Source organism: Aquarana catesbeiana, linkage group LG09 (genome assembly GCF_042186555.1).
Source record: "Aquarana catesbeiana isolate 2022-GZ linkage group LG09, ASM4218655v1, whole genome shotgun sequence".
In the NCBI taxonomy this organism is placed as follows: Eukaryota; Metazoa; Chordata; class Amphibia; order Anura; family Ranidae; genus Aquarana; species Aquarana catesbeiana.
Genome location: NC_133332.1, coordinates 242,490,221 through 242,517,918, shown reverse-complemented (window position 1 = coordinate 242,517,918; position 27,698 = coordinate 242,490,221). Strand labels below are relative to the sequence as shown.

The 27,698-nt window shown below is 44.8% G+C and overlaps 1 protein-coding gene across 3 annotated transcripts in view; it reads left to right on the top strand.

Moving 5' to 3' along the window:
- RNF224 (ring finger protein 224) overlaps nt 1-25,807 on the top strand; it is a 69,153-nt gene extending 43,346 nt beyond the window's left edge. The window contains exons 1-2 of one of the 3 annotated variants that reach the window (XM_073600052.1): nt 8,426-9,185; nt 23,408-25,807. In XM_073600052.1, coding sequence (XP_073456153.1) covers nt 9,133-9,185; nt 23,408-23,930 — 576 coding nt within the window. In that variant the 5' untranslated portion in view covers nt 8,426-9,132 and the 3' untranslated portion in view covers nt 23,931-25,807. Of the gene's footprint in view, nt 1-6,809; nt 7,185-8,425; nt 9,186-23,407 lie in introns of those variants that run through there. The other 2 variants (XR_012236068.1, XM_073600053.1) reach the window with 2 other exon arrangements.
- The last annotated feature ends 1,891 nt before the right edge of the window (nt 25,808-27,698 follow it).

Sequence of the window (27,698 nt, the reverse complement as noted above, 5' to 3'; positions counted from 1 at the left end):
AATCAGGTGAGCGCTCTAATTTTTGGCCTGTCACTGTTTCCCTTGTCATGCCAGCCCTTCGCTATTTTTTTTTTTCTCTGGGCTTCACTTGAAGCCCGATGAGTCCCGAACTCTTCCTTATCTGAGATTTCTTCATTCAACCGCAAAGACCAACACCCGCCACAGCACCCAAGGGGAAAACCTTACCCCTGAGTGCCCCTCCACACCCTTAAAGCTCTCTGGATACTATCCTGCAACCCCAGAGCCCACATATCAATAGCCACCGCATTGAGGTGTACTCCGTCCCCCCGAAGGTATCGCCAAGTATCCACTTCCAGCTCTAAATGCCGGATGAGCAGACCCCCATGCCTAGCTAAAAATCTGCTTAAATCCCTGTTGACTTTTTTTGCGGGCCTTATTGAGCCGCTCTACCAATCCAGCCAATCGCCATCCGAGCAAAAGTCATCCGAGCAATGATGTTGGACCACACAATAAGCAGTTCCGGGAAGGCCATGGGGAGCCGCAGGACATCACCCAACCCAACACCCAACCAACAGACACAGGCTTCCTGCCTAGAAATGCCTAATTGCCTCCCATCGGGCCTAACATCTGCTCTTTTGGCCCCCCAAAAGACATGAGTGGCCCAATATCCAGACCAGGCCCTGCACGCCACCTGAATGAGAAGAAAAAAAAACACAACACAAATAACAACCAACAGGCAAGCTGACACATGCATATCTACCCAAAACATGCTCATTAAGCTTCCCCTCCCATTTAATCAGACAACAGGTGAGGACGACTGTATAACTGGAACTTACGTGATTCCCACCTACCAATGCGCTTGACCACCTTTTCATCCAACCCACATCTAGTGGCCTCCGTAGCTGCCCCAATTCGGAAAGAATGCAGGGAAAATTCCTTGTTCCCCAAACCCAATGCCCTTAAACATTTCCGCAAAACAGAAATGAATTGAAATCTGGACAAAAGGACCCAGCCAAATCCGGGTGCACTGCAAGAAACCACCTCACGGCTTCCACTGGACATAAGGGCAAACCGGGCACCGAAAATACCTGAACCTTCCTCGCCCTGCCAACCTGATCTGTTTTGGACTTGCGCAAAACCAGGGATACCCTATCCTCCCCACAGGTGACCTCCTGAGCCAACATACCCCATGTACCCTCTTGGAACCAACTGGGCTAAAACCTTCCACAGAATCTTAAACGAAACAGGGCGCTTAGAGTCCCTGCGCTTCTGAGAGCGCCGATACCCCTTCAGGGCTTGACATACCCAAAAATCTTTAGCGAAGTCCCGGCAACCCTGCAATTTGAATAAAAATGCCAACCCTGCCAATTTTCTCTCCAACACCGACACCGACCTCAAGGTTCTGCGAGACAAAGTACAAAACCAACAACCTCACCTCTTGGCCCTCCTGCTCCACCTCAGCCTGTTGCAACAAAGACAACCATTCGTCTCATACTTTACTGTATGCAGCAAACATCGCATCGCTTACAGCCAGTCCAGACAAGGAACCCTGTGTTTTCTTCGCCAGCTCCCAGAACCTGTCCCACTGAAAGCAAGACAAAGCATCAGCTATGACGTTCTCAATTCCCGGGAGGTGAACAGCATAAATAAAAACATTTAACTTCAGACATCGCAACACTAGGTGTTGACACAGTCAAACCACAGGCGGAGACAAGGCCGAGACCTTGTTGATGACCTGTACCACCCCAAGATTGTACCCGTGAAAGCACACTTTCAGATCCCGGAAAGACTCTCCCCACAGCTCCACAGCCAGCACCAACGGAAACAATTCCAGTAATACCAAATTACAGAGAAAACCTGCTTCTCTCCACGAATCCGGCCAGGGCCCTGCACTCCAACGACCCTGAAAGAAGGCCCCAAAACGAGCCAGCTGCATCCGTGTAAAGTTTTAGGTTAAAGTTACTAACCTGCCAAGACATCCACAATGCCCGCCCGTTAAAAGATTCCAAGAAAGAGTGCCATACTCGCAAATCCTCCCTATGCTCCTTCGCAAGGCGCACAAAATGAGTGGGGGATTTGACCCCCGCTGTACTTGCCAACAGCCGTCAGCAAAATACTCTCCCCATCGGTAGGATACGATACGCGAAATGCAACTTACCCAACAATAACTGCAGGTCCTGAAGTTGAACCTTGCGCACTCCCAGGAGTCCCGAATCTCCTCCTTAAGTGCCACCAGCTTGTCTTCCGGAGACGACACTCCATGGCGCCGGAATCCAATACAATTCCCTGGAAACTAAGGATGGTGGTCGATGCCTCTTTTTTCTGAGCGAGCAGGGATGTGTTCCAACGTAGCCAACAGCACCGCACAGATCTTGGAGGACGCAGGCCCCACACAAAGGAAGTCATCCAAGTAGTGGATGATGGAAATCACCCCAGAGACATCTCGAACCACCCACTCCACAAAGGAGCTGAACTTCTCAAATAGTGCACAAGAAATAGAACAGCCCATGGGAAGGCAGAGATCCACATAGAACTCTTGCTAATGACATCCTAGCAAACGAAAGCTATCTGGATGGACGGGAAGCAGTCTAAAGGCAAACTCAATATAGGATTTTGCCATCATAGCCCCTTGCCCATAATGTCATACCCAGAAAACCAATCGCATCATTGACCGACCCTCCCTTTGGGAAGGAAAGGTGGTGAATAAGCCTAAAATGATGGGGTTTCTTCTTCGGCATGACCCCTAAGGGCGAGATAACCAAATCCACTAAAGGTAACGAAGGGAAAGGGCCATCCATGCGGCCCAACGCAACTTCCTTACGCAGTTTCTCAGAAACCACTTCTGAATATTGCAAGGCCGAGCGCAAGTTTCGGGACACTGGTGGAGCCGTGTCCAGTATACAACGTATGCGAAATCCCTCGGAGAAACCTGAGCCCAACAACCGCACCACCTCCCTATCCGGATATCTATCGAGGAAAGGCTGCATCCTTTTCACCTTCACTGGCTTCATCCCTTCTGTTAGCAGGCTCACCGGCACGACCCTTCCCCCCGCTTGAAGCAGTGGGACAAGGGGTGGGCACCTTCGCAGCCGGTGCACTCGTGCTTGTATCGGCAAGCCCCCCAAACTTGCAGGAACCTTCATTATACTGCCAACAGACCGCCCTCTTTTTTGTGGCCGATTGCCTGGGGGTAGATGAGCCACCAAGATCATAAGTCACATCCACAAACTAATGTCCTTGTGGTCCCACCTCAAGGACGGGTGGATCGCTGCCGGAACTGTTCGTCATACCTCAACCATGTAGACTCTGTAAGCCTCCCCGCGACGTCCAGATAACAGAAGAGCGCAGAACAGTGTTACGGATTCTTCTCTTCAATCACACTCGCCATAATGGCAAAAGCCTGTAGCCAATTAGGGAAAGTCCACGAGTCTGTACTATCTTTTTTCCTTATCCTCCTTCTTGTTCTCCTCTGGCTTAACACTATCCAGATTGAATTTTCCAGTGGTAGCAGCGAGAATATTTCCACATACTCACCTTTCCAAATTTTTTCCCGTACCTCTGGTTTCAGGTGCGTGCCCAGGGGCCCCTCAAAACACACATAAACTTCGCATTTTGCCGAGTCGGCAAGCCTAAAGGTATCTTGTTTGTTAGGGGTCTGAGTCCTCTGTCTCAGCCTTGTCCCCTGACGCCGACTTACCCGTCGCTGCAGCCTGTCCCGTCGCTGCGATCTCCATTACGGCGGGCACTGCCGCCACAGTGGGGGGGGCAATTCCGGGCCCGGGAGCCCCGTCGCTGCCGCCCCCCCGCAGGCGGGACCCAGGCCGCCAATGGAGCGACTTGTATGCTCGTCCCAGGTTCAAATCTCTTGACCAGTTCCTTCAAACCCACAAGGAACCCCTGCAACCCTCCATCTGATCCGGCACAGGCGTGACCACGGACTGAACTAGCCGGGGAAGACCCCGCGGGCAACTCTGACCTGTGCCCGATAACTCCCTATGGGACCTTGGCCCGCCCCTTACACCCACATCCTCTTCCCCCTCAGACCCTACATAACATGAAGAAACAAAATTGGACTTACCAGGCTGCCTAGGAAGGGTCTCACCAGCCGTGAGGCCCGTTCGGGATTCCCGGTGTGATGCCGAGCTCTGGGGGAGGAGTCAGGGGAGAAGTGCTTTGGAGGCCGAGTCCTCCGAGCTCGTGTGGACTCCGGCCCCCCTGAACCTGATCCAGAGGCCTGATCGCCCAGTACAGTGGAAAGCTGCTCCTGCAGCCACTCTGCTTCCCTTGATGCTGCCTCCGCCCGCAGCTGGGCCAAAAGTCTGTCCACCTCTGGCATGCTTGTTCAAGCTTGTTCCTTGCACACCCTCTCCACTGGACGCTGGGGAGGGGCCATCTCAGTTTTGCCCTGTCCTTTTTCGTTTTTGCTCCGGGCTTCACTTTTTGCTACCAAAGCCATTTTTGCATATTTTTTTTTTGCACACATGTTTAAAAAAATCATCATATGCCTGACGCTTACATAAAACCCCCAAAACATGATACATTTTCTGAAAGCAGACAGCCTAGAAAATAAAATAGTGGTAGTCCCAATTTTTTATGTCACACGATATTAGCTCAACAGTTTGAGAAATACAAAATTTCAGAACACTAAAGTTAATCTTAGGGCTCATAAATGCAATATATTACCCAATTAACATATAAAAGATGAGATTACGCATATGTAGAAAATGAGGTTCTGTTATATGTATGTAGCACCCTGGTGTTTAGGCAGGGTTGCTAGTAAATTTAGTTTGCCAGTCAGTAGTTGTTCTGTTTAATTGTTAGTAGATCCACTGATTCCTCTCTAGTTCTGTATTTGCTGCACCTTCTCTCTTCTGTCGCTAGGTGGCGTTATGCTGGTGACATTAGATAGACAAGGGCTTAGCAAGGTCAGGTTATGAATAGATGGGGTGTCTCAGCCAATTGGCAGGGGGTTTCTTTAGTCCCTTGGCCTGCTGGGAGAGGCTATTTATTTGAGTGGAGTCAGGTGATTGGTGTTCTGTGCCACCTGGACAGCTGTCTGGGTGGACGTGTGTCATGCTGCCCTGGGCTGCTAGGCCAGAAACCTGTGGCCTATTCCGGGGACACCTGGCTGCTATGCTGTCTATAACGGTTTAGCCGGACGGGGAACCAGTTGTGGTCGGAGGTAGAGGGGAAGCTGTCGCCACTAAGGGACCATCCACCTTGTTACCGGAGACCACTGTGAGTAAGCTGGTGCCAGTACCACAGCAGTCTTCTCACCAGCCGGGGATGGTGAAAAAGTGGGAAAATGTCAGCAAGTGCCAAGCCAGGGACCCAGCGGGACAGCAGAGGTGACGCTTGAGGAGCATCAGTGAATGCCAAGGCAGGGACCTAGCGGGTCAGCAGGGGTGACGCTTGAGGAGTATCTGTGAGTGCCAAGCCAGGGACCCCGCAGGGAAACTGGGGAGATGCTTGAGGAAGATACCGAGTTGTGGAAGAAGAAGAGCTCAGGGGAACCAGTGGCGATTGGGTCTGAGAGTCTAGTGAGAGACTGGGAGCTCTGTGAGTGGAGACCTACAGTGAGAGACTGTAGAGTGCGAGGAGAACTATTTTACCAATAGTTAAATACAACTACCGTTAGTGAATGTTACAAGATTTGTTGCCATAGGAGACAGCGGTCCTAACTATACAGAAGTGGTGTCTGGCTGGAGGCCTTCCACTGTATAGCTGTCTACTTATAAAAGTCTCTGAGTCTTCCAATTGTCATTGGATCTACTTAAGGGTGTCCTGGCCCTAACCCTCTCTCCCACAGTTCTTGTTCAAGAGACAATAAATCTCTTTGCATTTAAAAAGTTTCTGGCGCCCATCATTTCAGCTTGCATTACACCCACCATGCCTGGTAACCCACTCTACAAGGAAGGATGTCAGCTCTCCCTAACCCTTGAGGTCACATTAGGCCTCTTGGGCCCTCGGGACCCTGCTACATGTAGAAAAAACCCTCCAAATCATCAGTATGGAAAAACATCTCTACTGGTAAATGAAGCAGTTAAAATATATGTTGTGGGGATGCTTTTCTCCAGCAGGGACAGGGAATCTGCTCAGAGTTGATGGGAAGATGGATAGAGCCAAATACAGGGCAATCTTAGAAGAAAACCTGTTAGAGTCTGAAAAAGACTTGAGACTGAGGCGGAGGTTCACCTTCCAGCAGGACAACCACCCTAAATATACAGCCAGAGCTACAATGGAATGGTTTAGATCAAAGCATATTTATGTGTTAGAATGGCCCAGTCAAAGTCCAAAACCTAAATCCAATTGAGAATCTGTGGCAAAACTTGAAAATTGCTGTTCACAGATGCTCTCCATCCAATCTGACAGAGCTTGAGCTATTTTGCAAAGAAGAATGGGCAAAAATGTCACTCTATAGATGTGCAAAGCTGGTAGAGACATCCCCAAAAAGACTTGCAGCTGTAATTGCAGTGACAGGTGGTTCTACAAAGTATTGACTCAGGGGGGCTGAATACAAATGCACGCCACACTTTTCACATATTTATTTGTAAAAAAAAATGTTTTTTCTATATTGTATTCAAGGAATGTGGTACCAGTGAACCTCATTGGAGGGTCTTTCATCCTAGGTCCCTTCCTCCCAAACTTTTTTTATCTTGTACTGTTCATTCTACTAGAAGTATTTGAGCAGCATACCTCTTCAGCCTACTAGGTAAATGGAATTGTGTAGACTGAACACATAGTCATATACTGTTGAAGGAAGCCTGCAAGTAATTGTGACTGTTCCAGATTTGGAAAACAAGGGTGTTTTTCTATGGAGATCATAGCTCTTTTATTTCTTTACACAGGTGATTCCCACACAGCGCCACTGATAATGGGCACTAATGGTACAGCAGTACATGGTGCTTTCCACAAGTTTCTTGAAGGAGGTTTTATCTTATCTGAACTTCAAGAGTTCTTTGATGTCCTCTCTGTTGGCTATCAGTATGGAGTGGTGTATCACATTGGTGAGCTGCCAGTGAAAATTCCACCACTGGGAGAGAGAGTGCTGAGATTAGCCTCCAGTTGCCTCCAGTTACGTATGTCCTGATGGAGACTCCTGCAGAGATGAAGAACAAAGAAGATGGTGATTCCTGAGAGAAAGGACTGGAGAGCCAAAGTGGAATTACAGTGGGGACGGAAAGTATTCAGACCCCCTTAAATTTTTCACTCTTTGTTATATTGCAGCCATTTGCTAAAATCATTTAAGTTCATTTTTTTTCCTCATTAATGTACACACAGCACTCCATATTGACAGAAAAACACAGAATTGTTGACATTTTTGCAGATTTATTAAAAAAGAAAAACTGAAATATCACATTTCTGCTGCACTTAAGGTTCTTACGAGCACAGTGGCCTCCATAATCCTTAAATGGAAGACGTTTGGGAGGACCAGAATCCTTCCTAGAGCTGGCCGTCCGACCAAACTGAGCTATCGGGGGAGAAAAGCCTTGATGAGAGAGGTAAAGAAGAACCCAAAAGTCCCGGTGGCTGAGCTCCAGAGATGCAGTCGGGAGATGGGGGAAAGTTGTAGAAAGTCAACCATCACTGCAGCCCTCCACCAGTCGGGGCTTTATGGCAGAGTGGCCCAACAGAAGCCTCTCCTCAGTGCAAGACACATGAAAGCCTGCATGGAGTTTGCAAAAAAAAAACACCTGAAGGACTCCAAGATGTTGTGAAATAAGATTCTTTGGTCTGATGAGACCAAGATAGAACTTTGTGGCCTTAATTATAAGCAGTATGTGTGGAGAAAACCAGGCACTGCTCATCACCTGTCCAATACAGTCCCAACAGTGAAGCATGGTGGTGGCAGCATCATGCTGCAGGGGTGTTTTTCAGCTGCAGGGACAAGACGACTGGTTGCAATTGAGGGAAAGATGAATGCGGCCAAGTACAGGGATTTCCTGGATGAAAACCTTCTCCAGAGTGCTCAGGACCTCAGACTGGGTCGAAGGTTTACCTTCCAACAAGACAATGACCCTAAGCACACAGCTTAAAAAACGAAGGAGTGGCTTCACAACAACTACGTGACTGTTCTTGAATGGCTCAGCCAGAGCCCTGACTTAAACCTAATTGAGCATCTCTGGAGAGACCTAAACATGGCTGTCCACCAATGTTTACCATCCAACCTGACAGAACTGGCAGAGGATCCCCAAATCCAGGTGTGAAAAACTTGTTGCATCTTTCCCAGAAAGACTCATGGCTGTATTAGATCAAAAGGGTGCTTCTACTAAATACTGAGCAAAGGATCTGAATACTTAGGACTATGTGATACTTCAGTTTTTCTTTTTTAATAAATCTGCAAAAATGTCAACGATTCTGCGTTTTTCTGTCAATATGGGGTGCTGTGTGTACATTAATGAGGAAAAAAATGAACTTAAACGATTTTAGCAAATGGCTGCAATATAACAAAGAGTGAAAAATTTAAGGGGGTCTGAATACTTTCCATCCCCACTGTATCTCCAGTGTGAAAGTGAAAAGTTTTCCCCACATCTTGTCACAATTGGTTCTTGCCAGGTTTTAGCTAACTGCTACCCTGTGCTGGGTGTTAACCCCAATGCTGAGGTGTGCAGACTCCAAGTCAGAATTATCGCTTCTACTCTCAATTTGAGTGACCCAAATTTGCCAGAGCTCTAGAACAAGAAACTAGCACAGCAATTGTCAGATTTGCCAGAGGTGTCCTCTACAGATGATATGGATGTAGGCTGTGCTAAGAGTGCTCAACACACTTTTAGAATTACTGACGCTACTCCCTTTAGAGAACGACCCTGGAGGATATTGCCAAAAGATGTGGTTGAGCTAGGACAGACATTACATCAGATAAAAGACCAGGGAATCATTGTGGATAGTAAGAGTCCCTTTGCCTCCTCTACTGTGGTAGCGAAAAAAAAAGTTGATCCATCTACCTGTGTGTAGATTACAGAATTCTGAATTCAAGAACAATATCCATTCATTATACACTGTCCAAAATTAAAGAGGCACTGGAGGCTTTAAATGGGAATTGTTGGTTCACCGTTCTAGACCTACTGTCTGAATACTACTAAGTTCCTATGGCACCGAAAGATCAAAAGAAAACAGCCTTTATATCATCATGTCTTATTGAGACGAAACCGGTCGGGACAGGCTCTGCTGATGCCACTACGATATTTGATTTTACTTACATGCCTTTTAATGCCTTCTCAAATGTGAGTGACCATTTTACTTATTTCAATAAAATGCCTTTTATGTAAATGGAATCATACTATGTGGCCCAATTTTTTTCCTTTTACCATATATAATACTGGGAGGATCCGTTCTTGATCTTTGGTCACTGTTCCCTTGGTGGATACCCATTGATTTTATACATTGTGATGGACCCCTGCCTGATTGGTCTACATCGGAAACCGTGTATGCTGATTTTCTTCCCTGGGTGTGTTACACCTCAAGCTCTGTTGACTTATCAGGTGTATGACTAGTTGGGTTCAACTTGTCTGGTAAGCCTCTTTCCTTTTGGTGGTGGATTATCAACAGACAACTAGTTCACAGATTTATCTCGCAAGTCACTTTATATATTGGAGTCACTTTAGGGACTTTCATTCTAATATATATATATGCACTGTTGGTTTATGTAAACATCATCATTATTGTTGTTTGTATATTAGAGTAATATTGTATGTATTTTATCATGGTTTATGCACATCAGTACAGTAATGGTTTGTTACTAGTTTGATCTTGTCAGGGGAATCTCACTTTCACCTTCACTTTTAGTGCTGCACTTTACCACTTTCACAAATGTTTAACTAATGCATTACAATTTAATTACACCTAAAATGAGTTTTAGTCGACTAAAATGCACTGGAGATTTAGTCGACTAAATACGACTAAAACTAAAACAATTGCAGAAGACTAAAATGGGACTAAAACTAAAATGCCATTTTAGTACTAAGACTAAATCGAAATTTGCTGCCAAAATTAACACTGGTGCCCTCCTGTGGTTCTGTGATCTTACCAACAAACTTAGGTTACCCCGCTTTAAGCAGCTAATTCATCCTAATAGAACACCAGGACAGAATCTTGCAAAGAAAAGAACATAACAAAAACCAGGCAGAATGTTTTGATGGGAATTGACCTAAGGACACCACAGTTGCAAGGTCAAATTGAAGACCTATAAACCACTTACTGAGCTCGTCCACCCAAATGTGATATTTTATTTATAATTGGAGTGTGATAGACATTGCTTCAGCAATGAGATCTCCCTGCAATACTTCACAACTCCTGTGTACTCCAGTGCCTCCTGTTACATTCTCCATAATATAAAATAAAGCAGCAGGCATGGTGAGAAATATACACACAATGGGCACAGTAGGTGTGCAGAACTAGGAACTCAATCAATATAGTGCCTTGCAAAAGTATTCACCCCCCTTGGCATTTTTCGTGTTTTGTTGCCTCACAAACTGGAATTAACATGGATTGTTTGAGGATTAGCATCATTTAATTTACAGAACATTCCCACAACTTTGAAGATATATTTTTTTTATTGTGAAGCAAACAACAAATAGGGCAACATAAAAGAAAAAGTCAATGTGCATAACTATTCACCCCCCCCCTAAAGTCAATACTTTGGTCTCTTGGCAGGTTTGCTGTTGTGCCATGTTCTTTCCATTTGGCTATTTTATATTTGATGGTGCTCCTAGGGATCATCAAAGATTTGGATATTTTTTTATAACCTAACCCTGACCTGTACTTCTCAACAACATTGTCCCTTACTTGTTTGTAGAGTTCCTTGGTCCTCATGGCAGTGTTTGGTTAGTGGTGCCTCTTGCTTAGGTGTTGCAGCCTCTGGGGCCTTTCAAAAAGGTGTGTATATGTAATGACAGATCATGTGACACTTAGATTACACACAGGTGGCCATCATTTCACTAATTATGTGACTTCTGAAGATAATTGGTTGCACCAGAGCTTTTTGTGGGCTTCATAACAAAGGTTGTGAATACATATGCACATGCCAATTATCATTTTTTTATTTCTGAAAAATCGTTTTATGTATATATTTTTCTAATTTTACTTCACCAACTTAGTCAATTGTGTTCTTATCCATCACCTATAATTCAGATTAAAAAAAACATTGAACTAAAGGCTGTAATGTAACAAAATAGGTAAAAAGACAAGGGTGGGTGAATACTTTTGCAAAGCACTGTAGATCTCACCAATAGACTGAGAGATAGAAGATACTGTCAGGTGGTATAGTTCTGGACCAAAAATCAAATATCAGTGTTGGCTGGACTGACCACTTGTTCTCATATTATAAAGTAATTCTTATTCTCAGAAGAACAGGTTTCGTGCAGGGAAAAGAGCAAAGGAAAATATTGAGTTTCTTGAGCTTTTGTGCGGCTGAGTCTTCTACAAGGCCGTGTTTCCATGCAGAGCCCGTATTGTGTGATACTCTAGCTGAGGCCGGTAACATGAGCCTGGCATAATTATGGGAGTGATAAGCCTCTGGAAACTTGGAACACAGAGCCTTGCCTCTAGTATACGATGGACAGTACAGGAAACACAACAGTTTGAGCATTCCACTATTCATAAGAAGAAATGGCAAAGATCGATGCATCCTCTAGCTTGGCAAGAAGAAGGCCTTGTGGTCTCTTTGCTCTTCTTGCAGCATGTTTCTTTTCACACTGAGAGACCAGTGATGGCCTTACTCCTCTTGAAGGTTGTGTGATGGCAACAGGGCCTCTTTTGCATTTCTGGATATTATTACAGTTTTTAAAGGTTATTTGAGAAACAGGGCAGAAATATGACATCATCTTCTCAAATGGCCCTTTATGATACCCGAAGACTGTTCCCTCGGAGTCAGTCAGCTGTAGACCATGGTGCATTAACAGGTGAGTACAATTAGTTATCTTCACAGCCCTAGCATAGTATAATTATCCATCATGATGTTACCTTGTTGAAATGAAGGCAGAAAGGTCGCTGTCCTGCTTGAGGTGGCTACCCACCAAAATCTGCTAACTGTAAAGGACCACTAAAATGTACTTTAAATGAACGTATCATCTGACATACCTTTTCATGCTATGTGTAAGTGTAATGCCCCGTACACACGGTCGGATTTTCCGACGGAAAATGTGTGATAGGACCCTGTTGTTGGAAATTCCGACCGTGTGTAGGCTCCATCACACATTTTCCATCGGATTTTCCGACACACAAAGTTTGAGAGCAGGATATAAAATTTTCCAACAACAAAGTCCGTTGTCGGAATTTCCGATCGTGTGTACACAAATCCGACGCACAAAGTGCCACGCATGCTCAGAATAAATAAAGAGATGAAAGCTATTGGCTACTGCCCCGTTTATAGTCCCAATGTACGTGTTTTACGTCACCGCGTTCAGAACGATCAGATTTTACGACAACTTTGTGTGACCGTGTGTATGCAAGACAAGTTTGAGCCAACATCCGTCTGAAAAAATCCTAGGATTTTGTTGTCGGAATGTCCGATCAATGTCCGACCGTGTGTACGGGGCATAACACTTTCCAGATATTTGTTACCTCTCATGGAGATCACTGCCCCCCCCCATCCATTTTTCTTTCCATAAGAAGTGTGATATCTATAATCAGGTGCCATCCAGGGTCACCTGCTTCTTGAACTGAGATGCTGGCTCAGTAATCACACAATCATGCAAATTCCAGTGGCTGTATAGTTCTTGGTTGTGTTTGCAACTGGTCGACACAGATCAGCCCCTGCTTTTACTGGGGAAAAGGAGACTGAAGATATGCTTCCTCCTGTCTGCAGCAGATTGGTGAAATCATCCCAGTCCTTTGGCTGAAAGTAAAATACTGCTTTTTTTTGATAGAAGGTATAGATTTTTGAATAATTGCTGTACATTGTGACATAGCAAGAATTATTCATACAGACTTGTACAGTTACTGAAAGGTCAACTTTAAATTTATGAAATCACACAATACCTTCTCTGCAGCCAGCACTTTCCATAGTTAGGCAGGTAGCCAGAAATCAGTGGTGATACTATGGGAAAGCACTAAGCCTGCTGGTGAATGTCTACAGCATGGAGATTGCAGTACCTGCGAATCATAAGATTTATGCATAGGTCACCACACCCTAAAATGATGGGGGACAGATCTGAGGACCTTTCGGGTAGTCGGCAGCAGAGAGAGCAAAAGGTTGTCCAAGGCAAGTAATGACTGTTGTATTTATGCACTGTTTGTACCACTGTAGGTGATTATCTGCATCCTAGGAGAACGCTCATTAATGGACACTTTAATTATTTACTTGTCAATTATTATTAAAGCCTACAAGCTTCTGTGTCAAATCAAAGTTCATTTGTTACAATCCACCTCCTATGTCAGTACTCTGACAGTCCATACAACAGGGGTTTCCAAACTTTATAAATAAAGGACCAGTTTACTGTCCTTCAGACTTTAAGGGGGCCTGATGTCGGTGTCAATGGGAGGAATAGCACTTCATCATTGGTGTCAGTGGGAGGAATAGAGCCCCATCATTGGTGTCAGTGGGAGGAATAGTACCCCATCATTGGTGTCAGTAGGTAGAATTGTGCCCCATAGCTGGTGTCAGTGGGAGGAATAGTGTCTTGTATGAGTGAAAGGAATAGTGCCCCAAGGGCCAGATAAAGGCAAGCAAAGGGCAGCATCTGGCCCTCGGGCCGCAGTTTGGAGACCACTGCCATATAAAAACTGCATATAAGCTGAGATATCTGACAATAATGTAAACTGAGAGGTGTTTTCACCCATGATTCACACAACTTTCTATTCATTTTTCTAATTGAATCTTATGGAAAAATGCGTGAATCCTGGGTAAAGTTGCGTGAAAACATTGATAAATAGACACATAAATGTTCAGCGTAAGAGCCGGTTCACACAGGGGCAGCACGACTCTGCAAGATGACCTGCACACGACTTCAGCGACGGCTTGCAAAATGACTTCTGTATAGTCGCCCTGAAGTCGTCCCCAAGTTGTTCAGGACCCTTTTTCTAAGTTGGAGCGACTTGAGGCGTTCCTATTAGAATGGTTCCATAGCACAGAACAGAACGCGACTTGTCAGGCGGCTAAATCGCCTGACAAGTTGCCCCTGTGTGAACCGGGTATAGGGGCTTGTTCACACATTTGGCAAGGACTGCCACTTCTCTGAAAAACAATCTATGGCCGGAACCAGAGGCATAACTAGAACCTTCAGGGCCCCAGTGCAAGAAATCATGAAGGGCCCCCTTGGCCGCCGACTGGTGCCCCTCCCACTGAATCCAAGGGACTTTACTTCCATCGTGGGACCCTTTATTATGGTCCTGCAGTGGGCCCCCTTCCTTCTGTCTTGGGGTCCCCTCAGGGTTGGGCGGAATGCCAGGGCCCGGTCGCAAGTGTGGCCTTTATGAGCCCAGTAGTTCTGCCACTGGTGTCATTCATTTTTATTGTTGTTATTTTATTTTTGTAAATTTTTTTTTACCATCTTATTTTATTTATTTATTTATAAAGTTATTTTTGATTATTTTTTGTTTTTAAATGTAGGACCCCTGTTGGGGGGCTTTGGTAAAATATCAGGGGTCTAAACAGACCTCTAATGTTTCACCTTTGAGACAGAGAAAGGAGATTAAGGACACCTCAAGCTCCATCTTTACAGCCTCAGCAGCACAGAATGAATGGACAGGAATAGCTCTGTACAGAGCTTCCTGTTCATTCATAAACGGAAGCATAGTAAACACAATTTACTATGCCTCAGCTATGAATGAAAAAAACAAACAAAAAAAAAATAGTGATTGTTAACGATCACTAACTCAATTTAATAAGACAAGAAAGGGGCTGGTAAATTACACATTTACCGCCTCCTTCCCCGCTTTCCATCCTGACAGTATCCCCTGCAGCAGCCAGCAGGGTGGATGGGAGGGGGAAAAGTGGCAGCACTGCAGAGGGGCGAGAGGCAGCAGGACAGGGATAGGGAGGCAGCGGGGTGCGGCATGTAGAGCAACCTATGCCCTCCATATCCCTCCTGCAGCTGCTGAATGTCTGCAAGAAGGAGAGGAGGAGAAGTGGCCATTCAGCAGCTGCATGGAGGGATTGATTCCTCTACATGCCATCACTCCCCCCATCCAGGTGTACAGGGGGGCCAGAAAGGCCCCCTGGAGCATGGGGCCTGGTCGCGATTGCGATCCCTGTACATACATCCCTGGCTGAAAAGCTTTTCAGAGATGTTTGACAGACGGCAAGGAGGCGATATGTGCTCTCCCCACTGCCTGATATAACCCTTTAAATACCACACTACGGAGCCACAATCGTGTGCATTGCATGCAATTGTGGGGCGTTGGCAGGGTGGCCCCATACAACCTGCATTTGTTGCGCTTGGTGGTGACATGCTGTTCAATTTTTGCTGTGGCTGTGAAGCAAAGCGTTGTGGCCATGGCATGTGGCATGTGTACAGCACTAAACAGGCTAGTGGTCAGGCGCAGTCAAACAGTGGCTCAATCGCCTGGTTTAACTGACCCCTTCCGCCCCTGAGAATGAGCCCTAAGCCTAGGTTCACACTGACTGCAGGAATGAAATCATGCGAGTTCAGCTGAACTCGCACGATTTCATTCCCGCATGTCAGTCACGAATTTGGGGCAATTTCAGAGACATCTGTGCGGATTTCTGCACAGATGTCAATGGAAATCGCACCCCCAAATAACCAAAAGTAGTACAGAAACTACTTTTGGGAATCAGGTTTGGACGCTGCCATTGCTGGCAATTGCCGCCAATTTTAATCAATGTGAACCAGGGATAACAGTCACATGTTATTTAAAAAGAAGGCAACAAACTGACACATGGTACCTTGCCAGTATGGGATTACTAGGCTGGAAGCCAGGAGTGATCTGGAAAATATTGTCCCTAATATGTCACATCACGTGCATCATAGTTGTTTTTATTCTGGGTCTCTTAATTAACAGTTTGTATAGTTTTAGGCCTGGATGTTTTCCTGGGGATCCTGTCATCTCCCTGATAAGGTCTGTCTGAAAACAATAAATTCTCTACAATCTCTAATGATATCAAGCACCCACAATGCCCCAAGCAGTCAAAGACCATGAAATCTATCCCTGGCCATTACTCAGGACAGTGTTTTTTATTTGTAGAAAGAAAGAGGCAAAGTTTCATTCAAGACTCCTAATGAATAGAGAAGAGGGATAATGTGCAAAGAAAGAGAAATTCAGATTAAAGATGTCAACGTGGCTGGTGCTCAAAATTTTGTGGGTGGGGGGAGGGGGCGCAAACAAACTAAAAAAATCTGAAAAATACTGAGACAAAAACATCAAATGCAGCCTCACTGCGCCATCAATCGCAGCCACTGTGCCCATCAAATGCAGCTACTTTGACATCAGTGGCAGCCATTGTGCCCATCATAAACAGCCAACTGTGCCCAGCAAATGCAGCCACTGTGCCCATCAATTGCAGCCACTGTGCCCGGCAAATGCAGCCTCTGTGCCCATCATTTGCAACCACTGTGCCCAGCAAATGCAGCCACTGTGCCCATCATTTGCAGCCACTGCGCCCATCATATGCAGCCAACTGTGCCCATCATATGCAGCCACTGTGCCAATCATATGCAGCCAACTGTGCCCAGCAAATGCAGCCAACTGTGCCCAGCAAATGCAGCAACTGTGCTCATCATATGCAGCAATTGTGCCCATCATATGCAGCCAAGTGTGCCCAGGAAATGCAGCCAACTGTAGCCAGCAAATGCAGCCAACTGTGCCCATCATATGCAGCCACTGTGCCCTTCATATGCAGCCAACTGTGCCCAGCAAATGCAGCCAACTGTAGCCAGCAAATGCAGCCAACTGTGCCCATCATATGCAGCCACTGTGCCCTTCATATGCAGCCAACTGTGCCCAGCAAATGCAGCCACTGTGCCCATCATATGCAGCAACTGTGTCCATCATATGCATCCAACTGTGCCAAGCAAATGCAGCCAACTGTGCCCATCATATGCAGCCAACTGTCCCCAGCAAATGCAGTCACCATAACACCCCCCGCACGCTTGTTGTCTGACCGACACTTACCCCGTCGTGGTGGCGAGTCAGGCAGTGGGTGACGGCGGCAAAATGTGGGATGGGTAACGCAGGTCAGGCGATGGCTCCTGTGTCCTCTGTGCGTCTCTTCTTGCCTTCTGCTAGGTGGCCAATGGGACCGCCTGTGCCTTCAGCCAATCAGGTGACAGGTATTAGACCCATGCCTCCTGATTGGCGGAGAGGCGGTTCAGTGTTAGAAAAGCAAATATTCATTTGCTTTTCTAACACACTTGGGTGGACTCAATGCTCTGCGCTCCAAGTCAACCTTTTTTGAAGCCTATTAGAGCCTATGGCTCTAATCAGGTGCTTCAAAAAACACCCCCGTCGCTGGAATTCAGGAGCCCAGCGTCCGAAAAGGGGCCGGATGCCTGAATATGGGGTGGCTGCAGCGGCCATTGATAGATTCATGCAATGCATGAATCTATCCATTTTACATAGAGGGGGTGGCATGACAGAGGGGGTGGCGCCCGTGCGCCCTGAATGGACGGGCCGTTTCCGGGTGTCACCCATCCTACATTTTCATCTCAGTCATCAGAACGAAAAATCAAGAATCAGGAATTAGTCTCCCTAAAGGATCTAGGTAGTAATTTACCCTACATGCTTGTCAACATTTTCAGCATAAATACTATCAAAAAGCCAAGATTTTTAAAGATTTCCATTCACTTTCTGTCCCAGACCCAGTGTGAAGTTCTGGATGGGGTGCCCAGTGACAAGGAGTGTTCTCAGCCCCTCATAGAAGGGGTCTCAATCTCTCCCACTGGAATCCCCTCGAACATTCCTTGAGTATCATACCTTGTGTGCTGCAGAGGGTATACCTTACCCTGTATAATTAATAGAGAACATTAATCATTCATAGGTAGACAATGTGTGACAATTTCCCTGGAGGGAAGAGGACACGACTATCTATCTTCGGGGTCCTGCAGTTTAGGGTGTATTGACCTGACCTCATAAGTGAGCCTTAAATGACTTCAAGCCCAAATGAACCCTTGGTATAAAATGAGTTAAATACATTCCAAGTGCATCAAAACAAAGGGGTGTGCAAAGTCTTACAGTGTATTTTCTTTCTAAAGCAGTCACAGCCTGAACAGAAAAGCCTGTCTCCTGCCAGCAGCTGCAGAATGTGAAAGCAGCAGTCCCAATCGAGATGCCAGGCATACCCCCTTCTGAGTAAGTCTGCATTCAGGAAAGCTCATGTTTCCTGCTGATTTCAAAGCTCTGAATCTGCAGGGGTGTTTCAGACCTCAGCAGAGAGACCACTGTTTCACCACAGATAAGGTCCAGCTCTGCAGCTGCTGGCAGGGGACCAGTGTTTCTGTTGAACTTGTGGCAGATTTGTATAGAAACAAACTCTAAAATCTAAGACTTTGCATACCTTTTGTTTTCATGCAACCAGAATGTACTGTTTGTCGCTAATCTAAACTGGATGTTTTTTTTTTAACTCTCCAGGCAAAATAAAAAATGTAGCGCTGGCAGAGCAAACTGTGCACTTATACTTTTTGGTTTGGATACTCTGTTTGGAAGACAAATTAACACTTCCCTTAAATTTTTGCCAGTAGCAGAAAATTAATATCAACGCTGTGCTTGTTATGGCCACAGACTAGCCTCTCCTGAAGAAACGGCATGGGCAGGCGTTCCTTCAGAGTGCACATTTAGGAGATATTTACAGTACCCTATTGTAGGCTTACCTATAGGTACAAATGTTACAGGGAGGTCTACAACCTTTTTAAAAAGGTTTATTAGTGTGTCTATGGGAATGTTTAACCATTCTTCCAGAAGCGCATTTGTGAGGGCAGGCTCTAATGTGGACGAGAAGGCCTGGCTCGCAGTCTCCACTCTAATTCATCCCAAAGTGTGTTTTATCATGGTTGAGGTCAGGACTCTGTGCAGGCCAGTCAAGTTCCTCCACCCCAAACTCGCTCATCCATGTCTTTATGCACCTAGTTTGTGCACTGGTGCACAGTTATGGTGGAACAGGAAGGGACCATCCCCAAACTGTTCCCACAAGATTGGGAGCATGAAATTGTCCAAAATGTCTGGGTGTGCTGACGCCTTCAGAGTTTCCTTCACTGGAACTAAAGGGACATGCCCAACCCCTGAAAAGCAACCCAAAACCATAATTCCTCCTCTACCAAATGATTTGGACCAGTGGAGAAAGCAAGGTCCATAAAGACATGGATGAGCAAGTTTGGGATGGGGGAACTTGATTGCCCTGCACAAAGTCCTGACCTCAACTCGATAGACCACCTTTAGGATGAATTAGAGCGGAGACTGCGAGCCAGGCCTTCTTGTCCGCATCAGTGCCTGACCTCACAAATGTGTTTCTGGAAAAATGGTCAAACATTCCCATAGACACTCCTAAACCTTGTGGACAGCCTTCCCAGAAGAGTTCTGGTGAACTCTATGCCCATGAGGGTTAAGGCAGTGCTGGAAAATAATGATGGCCACACAAAATATTGACACTTTGGGCCCAATTTGGAAATTTTCACTTAGGGGTGTACTCACTTTTGTTGCCAGTGGTTTAGATTTCCCTTCACTTCCTGTCCCATAGCAAAACAGGAAGTGAGAGGAAATACCTGCAAATTAAGAGAATTCATTGGGGACCCCCAGGTCACCAGAACTAGTATCCCCATTGGAAGATTTTCCCATCTATTACTTTTCTGGGGACAACTCAAAACGTGGGTTTTCTTTTACTTTCACTTTTAATGATAATAGTAAACAGGACAAATAGAGAGGGTGAATCTCCTTAACGGGGGCGGGGGGCACAGACAAACCTAATATGGGTTCTAATCCCTCTCAACTCTATCCAAAACTAAACAAAATGTTTTGCCTTTAGCTTTACTTTATTGGTTGTGTGTTGAGTTATTTTGAGGGGACAGCAAATTTACATATATATATATATATATATATATATATATATATATATATATATATATATATATATATATATACAGTGCTGTGCAAACGTTCTAGGCAGGTGTGAAAAAATACTGTAAATTAAGAATGCTTTCAGAAATAGGGATGTTAGTAGTTTATTTTTAGGTGGAAAGTAAATGAACATCAGAAAAATCCAAATCAAATCAATATTTGGTGTGACTAACCTCCGGTTTCAAACCAGTATTAATTCTTCTTGGTACACACAGTGCTTATGTACACAGTTTTTGTCAAATTGTTTTTTTGTTTTTTTTTTTTATTTTTTTTTATGCTTTATTGAAACCTTTTAAACAAGTTCAAGAAACAGGTTACAGATGCACAGATCATACAGGGGATGAAGTAAGATAGATAGGCAACACAATGAAAATAACCAATATATTGCATTGGCGGCCCGTCCATTAGGGGCGCAGGGGCACTGCTCCCCTAATCCATGCTCCCAGCCCCTAATCTACATGCAGGGCACCAGACACATCGATTTCAACTGCTTTTTTTTTTTTTAAGCAGGTGATTAGAGCCTGAGGCTCCATTTGGCTTTAAAAATGGTGGGGTCCGGGGGCAGAGCACTGTGACATTAGTGAATTAATATGCGCTAATGTGTTCCTGCGTCTCCTCCCAACCAATCTGGAAGCAGGTCCTGAGACCCGATTGGCCGGGAGTCTCAGGACCCGCTTCCTGTTCGGAGGAGAAGCAAAAACCTGGCTCTTCCCTCAGTAAGCTGGAGCGAGGAGCAGCATCGGCCTCCTAAGGTAAGTCCACTGATTGCCGCCGTATATCTCCCGCGGGGTGGGCACTGATTGCTGTCTGTCTCCCGTGGGGGGGGGGCAGGTTTGTTTGCCGCCCCCCCCCCCCAAAATATTGAGCACCAGCCGCCACTGATATACTGTCTATCGGAAAAAATTGGGGATCCAATAATAAAATAATCTACAGTATATAGTTACGGTCTCTAATAACAGGCCTCATAAATCCGGAAGAGTCCTTGAAGCTGCAGCTGTGATTCATACCCCTTGAAATTTTCCACATTTTGTCATGTTACAACCAAAAACGTAAATGTATTATATTGGGATTATATGTGATAGACCAACACAAAGTGGCACATAATTGTGAAGTGGAAGGAAAATGATAAATGGGCTTCCACATTTTTTACAAATAAATATGTGAAAAGTGTGGCGTGCATTTGTATTCAGCCCCCCTTACTCTGATACCCCCAACTAAAATCTAGTAGAACCTATTGCCTTCAGAAGTAACCTAATTAATAAATAGAGTACACCTGTGTGTAATTTAATCTCAGTATAATACAGCTGTTCTGTGAAGCCTTCAGTGGTTTGTTAGAAAACCTATGTGAACAAACAGCATCATGAAGGCCAAGGGACACACCAGACAGGTCAGGAAAAAAGTTGTGGAGAAGTTTAAGGCAGGGTTAGATCATAAAAAAATATCCGAAACTTTGAACATCTCATGGAGCACTGTTCAATCCATCATCTGAAAATGGAAAGAGTATGGCACAGCTGCAAACCACATGGCTGTCCACCTAAACTGACAGGCCAGGCAAGGAGAGCATTAATCAGAGAAGCAGCCAAGAGGCCCATGATAACTCCGGAGGAGCTGTAGATATCCACAGCTCAGGTAAGAGAATCTGTCCACAGGACAACTATTAGTCGTGCACTCCACAAATCTGGCTTTTATGGAAGAGAGGCAAGAAGAAAGCCATTGTTAAAAAGAAGCCATAAAAAGTCCCGTTTGCAGTTTGCAAGAAGCCATGTGGGGGACACAGCAAACATGTGGAAGAAGGTGCTCTGGTCAGAAAAGACCAAAATTGAACTTTTTGGCCTAAAAGAAAAACGCTGTGTGTGGTGGAAAACTAACACTGCACATCACCCTGAACACACCATCCCCACCGTGAAACATGGTGGTGGCAGCATCATGTTGTGGAGATGCTTTTCTTCAGCAGGGACAGGGAAGCTGGTCAGATAGATGGAGCCAAATACAGGGCAATCTTAGAAGAAAACCCGTTAGTCTGCTGAGACTGGGGCAGAGGTTCACCTTCCAGCAGGACAACGACCCTAAACATGCAGCCAGAGCTACAATAAAATGGTTTAGATAAAATCATATTCATGTGTTAGAATGACCCAGTCAAAGTCCAGACCTAAATCCAATTGAGAATCTGTGGCAAGACTTGAAAATTACTGTTCACAGACGCTCTCTATCCAATCTGACAGAGCTTGAGCTATTTTGCAAAGAAAAATGGGCAAAAAATTTCACTTTCTAGATGTGCAAAGCTGGTAGAGACATCTTCAAAAAGACTTGCAGCTGTAATTGCAGCGAAAGATGGTTTTACAAAGTATTGACTCAGGGGGGCTGAATACAGATGCATGCCACACTATCACATAAAATCCCAAAAAAATACATTTACGTTTTTGGTTGTAACATGACAAAATGTGGAAAATTTCAAGGGGTATGAATACTTTTTTAAGGCACTATATCTTTTAGCTTTTTTCCTGAAAATAAGAGGACATAGAAAGTTTATGGATAAATATAAATCATTTCTTCCAATTATCTTCTGAAATAAAGGAGCCCAGGCAGGTCTTCCCTTCAGAAACAGCAAGAGGATCCACAACGGAAGTCCCCTCTCTCAGTATGCAGTATAACTGGAAAACTGTGTGTTCAGGAGCCTTGTCCTGAAAGAGGAATTTCTCGAGGGGTGTACATGTAGTGTTATGTGAACATGTGAACGGAATTTGGTTAGGAAAGTTTGCAACTGAGCTCTGGCAAACCAGCTTGTGTATACGGTTTTTGAAGGAACTTAGCAGGAAGGTTGTTCCAAACATCTCGGAGAACTAACCATAGATCTTCTGTAGATGTAGGCTGCCTCAAATTCTTCTGTCTCTTCATGTAATCCCAGACAGACTCGATGATGTTGAGATCAGGGGTCTGTGGGGGCCAAACCACCACTTACAGGACTCCTTGTTCTTCTTTATGCTGAAGATAGTTCTTAATGACATTGGCTGTATGTTTGGGGTTGTTGTCCTGCTTCAGAATAATATTGGGGCCAATCACACACCTCCCTGATGGTATTGTATGATAGATAAGTATCTGCCTGTATTTCTCAGCTGTGAGCACCCCATTGATTGGGCATTGTTGAAGAAGATCTGAGGCTAGTTCTACAAGATGTTTGGAACAACCTACCTGAGTTCCTTCAAAAACTGTGTGAACAAGCACAATATACCTAGAAGAATTATAGAATAGATGCCGGTTTGAAGCCAAAGGGTAGTTACACTAAATATTAATTTGATTTCGATTTGTCTTCTGTTTGCTCACTTTGCATGTAATACTCAATAGAATTGCATAAGCTGATTTTTTAACTGTCTGTGGTTCATTGGGACATCACTTGTGATTGGTGTCAAAACTAAAACAATACTCCCCTGTTGTGTCTTTTTAGACTGACAATGTTTCACAGCAACAACAACCCTGAATGTGGCAACAAGGCGGAGCTCAACATTACCGGTAGCCTGCCATATGATGCCGAAGCAAAACGCAGTAGTCATAAGATCGACTGCATCATCTGTTTCTCCAACTACAACCTCACCAACAGGCTTCCCAGGCGGCTGTACTGTGGTCACACCTTCTGTCAGGCCTGCATCCGTCGCCTCGATTCTGTAACCAACGAGCAAAGATGGATCCCCTGCCCTCAGTGCCGCCAAAACACGCCAACACCTCGGGGTGGAGTGGCCATGCTAGACTTGGACCTAGCTGCCTTTTTAGCAGTGAAGTCTGAGAAGGACAGCCCACGGTCGGCCAGCAAGACTTTAGACACAGATTCAGAACTCAAAGTTTTTGCAAAGAACGTTCCGATCAGCAGGCAGCCCACGGGCAGCTGCCAAGAGTCTGTCTCCGAACCACGATTTCCCAGGAGGATATGCTGTAAAAATTGTCTCTGCTGTTCCTGTTGTTCTTGTGTGTAGGAGATCCAGAATACAGTGCAGGCCAACCCGTGGGAAAAAAACAGCGATGGGATATTGTCCATCATGAAAATTATCGACGTGCAATGTGCAATAGTTATCATTAACCAATCAGGATTCTCATTATACAAGCTGCAGTGGTAGAAGATGGATTCTGATTAGTTGGTTCAGGTTCTGCTCTTTTCCAATTTCACTTTTATGGAAAAGGCCCACACACAGCACATGTACTGTATATAGTGAAAATTGCTCAACATATTCTAAAGTGCACTAAAGGTTGTTTATATTACATTTTGATCATCAATATACTTCCCTTCCCTTCTGTGTATAGGGAGCACTTGACTAACTTACCTTCCTTGCACAAATGGCCACTTAGGCACAAATTCACTTTAAAAAGCTCAACTCCAGGCTCAGCCCCCCAATCCTCCCTTCCCACTTGTTTTCCCTGTCCTGGCAGTATGTTATGTATTTTTTACTTTCAATCATTTTTATAAAAAAAAAATTTGTATCAAAGTACAAGGCATCAAAGACTACAATAGCGTATTGGAGTTTATGGCTGCAATGATAATGTGTCTGAATGTATTGTTGTTTTTTTTTTTTCAACAAACTCTTTTTATGATCAAAAAAAGACTACAATAGCCAGACCCTGGCAAGCTGGATCAAACAAACATAAAAACAACAATCAGAACCAGTAAAGTGAAACATAGGCATAATAGTACAGTGACCAAGACCCACCCAGAGTAAGGCCCACAATGGCTCTAGGTTTGCAAATGCTACTACTAACCGGTCACCGAGACATTCCAAAGGTTACAAAACAGCCTTTATGTAAATAGAGTTAGAGTCACTCCAATGCCACATCCGTATAGTGCACAAGGTTTAGGAATATGTTCAGCCAAAACCTACGTTCAAGAAGGAATTACTCTAATGATCAGGGCTTCGTAAGTGAGGCTGACTCCCTTCGCTTAAGACTGTTAGCAATAGGATATAGTCAGACCTGCCTTGAAAAGCCTTTAATATGGCGAAATCTAAATCTCAAAATAAACTTTTACTTAAGAAGTCCCAACATAAATATTCTGACACAGTAAGATTTGTAACTACTTACTCTAACCAACAAAGACAGGTTTGAGAAATGATCAAACGGTACTGACATCTGCTACTTGATGATCCAACTTTGAGTAAACTCATTAGGGAATACCCTGGAATTACATATAAATGATCAGTGCGGAATTAATTCACTAATGCCGCGTACACACGATCGGAATTTCCGTCAGAAAAAACTTGGATGGTTTTTCCAACGGAATTCCGCTCAAGCTTGCCTTGCATACACACGGTCACACAAAAGTTCTCTAAACTTTTGACCATCAAGAACGTGGTGACGTACAACACTACGACGAGCCGAGAAAATGAAGTTCAATGCTTCCGAGCATGCGTCAAATTGTTTCCAAGCATGCGTGATTTTTTGCGCGTCCGAATTGCATACAGACTAACGCATTTTCGGATAGGAACTTTTCCCGACCGAAAAATAGAGAACATGCTCCCAATCTTTTACTGGCTGGAATTGCGCCAGCAAAAGACTGATGGAGCATACACACGGTCGCATTTTCCGACAAAGAGCTCTTAATCGGAGTTTTGCTGATCGTGTGTACGCGGCATAAGTCACTATGTCTGACATCAGGCACCGCAGAAGGAAGAAGTTGGTATTTTTAGATGCGGTGCATGTGATTACTGTAATTTGCTGATAGAAGGTAGGTCCTTCCAACTCCCCAATGGATCTACGCACAATATCAAGCACTACATCTCTTCTCAAAGGGATTATCTAGACTATTTTGTCAAAAGTATTGGGACGTCTGCCTTTACACGCACATGACCTTTAATGGTATCCCAGTCTTAGTCCGTAGGGTTCAATATTGAGTTGGCCCACCCTTTGCAGCTATAACAGCTTCAACTCTTCTGGGAAGGCTGTCCACAAGGTTTAGGATTGTGTCTATGGGAATGTTTGACCATTCTTCCAGAACAGCATTTGTGAGGTCAGGCATGGATGTTGGAGAAGAAGGCCTGGCTCACAGTCTCCACTCAATGTCATCCCAAAGGTGTTCTATCGGGTTGAGGTCAGGACTCTGTGCAGGGCAGACAAGTTCCTCCACTTCAAACTCGCTCATCCATGTCTTTATGGACCTTGCTTTGTGCACTGGTCCAAATCATTTGGAGGGGGGATTATGGTGTGGGGTTGTTTTTTTAGGGGTTGAGCTTGGCCCCTTAGTTTTAGTGAAGGGAACTTTTAAGGCACCAGCATACCAAGACATTTTGGACAATTTCATGGTCCCAACTTTGTGGGAACAGTTTGGGGATGGTCCTTTCCTGTTCCAACATGACGGCACACCAGTGCAAAAAGCAAGGTCCATAAAGACATGGATGAGCGAGTTTGGGGTGGCCTGTACAGAGTCCTGACCTCAACCCGATAGAACACCTTTGGGATGAAAAGTGGAGACTGCGAGCCAGGCCTTCTCGTCCAACATCAGTGCCTGACCTCACATATGCTCTTCTGGAAGAATGGTCAAACTTTCCCATAGACACCCTCCTAAACCTTGTGGACAGCCTTCTCAGAAGAGTTGAAGCTGTTATAGCTGCAAAGGGTGGGCCAACTCAATATTGAACCCTATGGACGAAGACTGGGATGCCATTAAAGCTCATGTGCGTGTTAAGGCAGGTGTCTCAATACTTTTGACAATATAGTTTATATGATATTTTGCAAATGTGGAGCTTTCTATGTTGGCAAAATAATTGGGCCTCTTTGAAAACGCATAAAAGATCATATGTACTATGCTAAAAACGGTCTTTTAAATACTCCTATTGGTTATCATGTAGCACCACAGGGGGGCGATTTTGATAAAAGGATCCTCTGCAAAGATGCTAAATGGATATACATCTTAAAGGCTACTGCATTCCCAGGGCTTAATGATGTCCTCAGTTCCAAATCTTTTTTTCCTAATTTGATGTCTCATAACTTTATTGAACCCCCCCTTCTCATATGCCTGTAAATAGGTCACTATGCAAATGTTAACGTTATGTAACTTAGATTCAGTCCTCTACATCTACATTCATTAGTTTGTTTATCTTTCTTTTTTGTATGGAATTAGTTTCAAGTATTGTCTTATGTATGCTATAATTTTAAGCATGTCTGTGAATTTACATCCATATTTTCCCTCCCTTTTACGTCAGGGAGATATCCTGTTCCCTGCCCTGGTGATGTGGGCTTACACGTGTGGGGTCTCCTTGGGTGGGCACTTGGCCACCATTGATAGTGTCCTTGCGTGAGGTGTATGGAAAGAGTTACGCCCCCTCTCTCTCGCTTTGCTTGGAGACTATGACGCCCAACCACTATGTGGGTAGATGCGCCTTCTCTTGGTGGAAGATGTTCTTAAGTCTGCCACACAGACTGATAGAGGCATTGCTTGTTGGTCCACATGTTCCGGCAGAGGGGGCATTTAGGGGGTTGGCTGCATTCCCCAATTGCAACGGCTTTCCTGGCAAGTGATAGGCACCATAACATCTGTAGGCATTTTGCTTGATATTTTGGTGGCTTGTATTTTTGGTCTCAATATATATATTAAGAGGCTTTATTTTATTTCTTTTTGCCTTTAGGTTGGTGACATCTGGTGGGACGATGTAAAATACCCCCCCCCTTCTTTTTTCCCCTTGTATGGGTAATTTTATATATATGACAACACCTGTCCAATTTCTGTCTGTGAACTGGCACTAGGGGTGCAACAGATC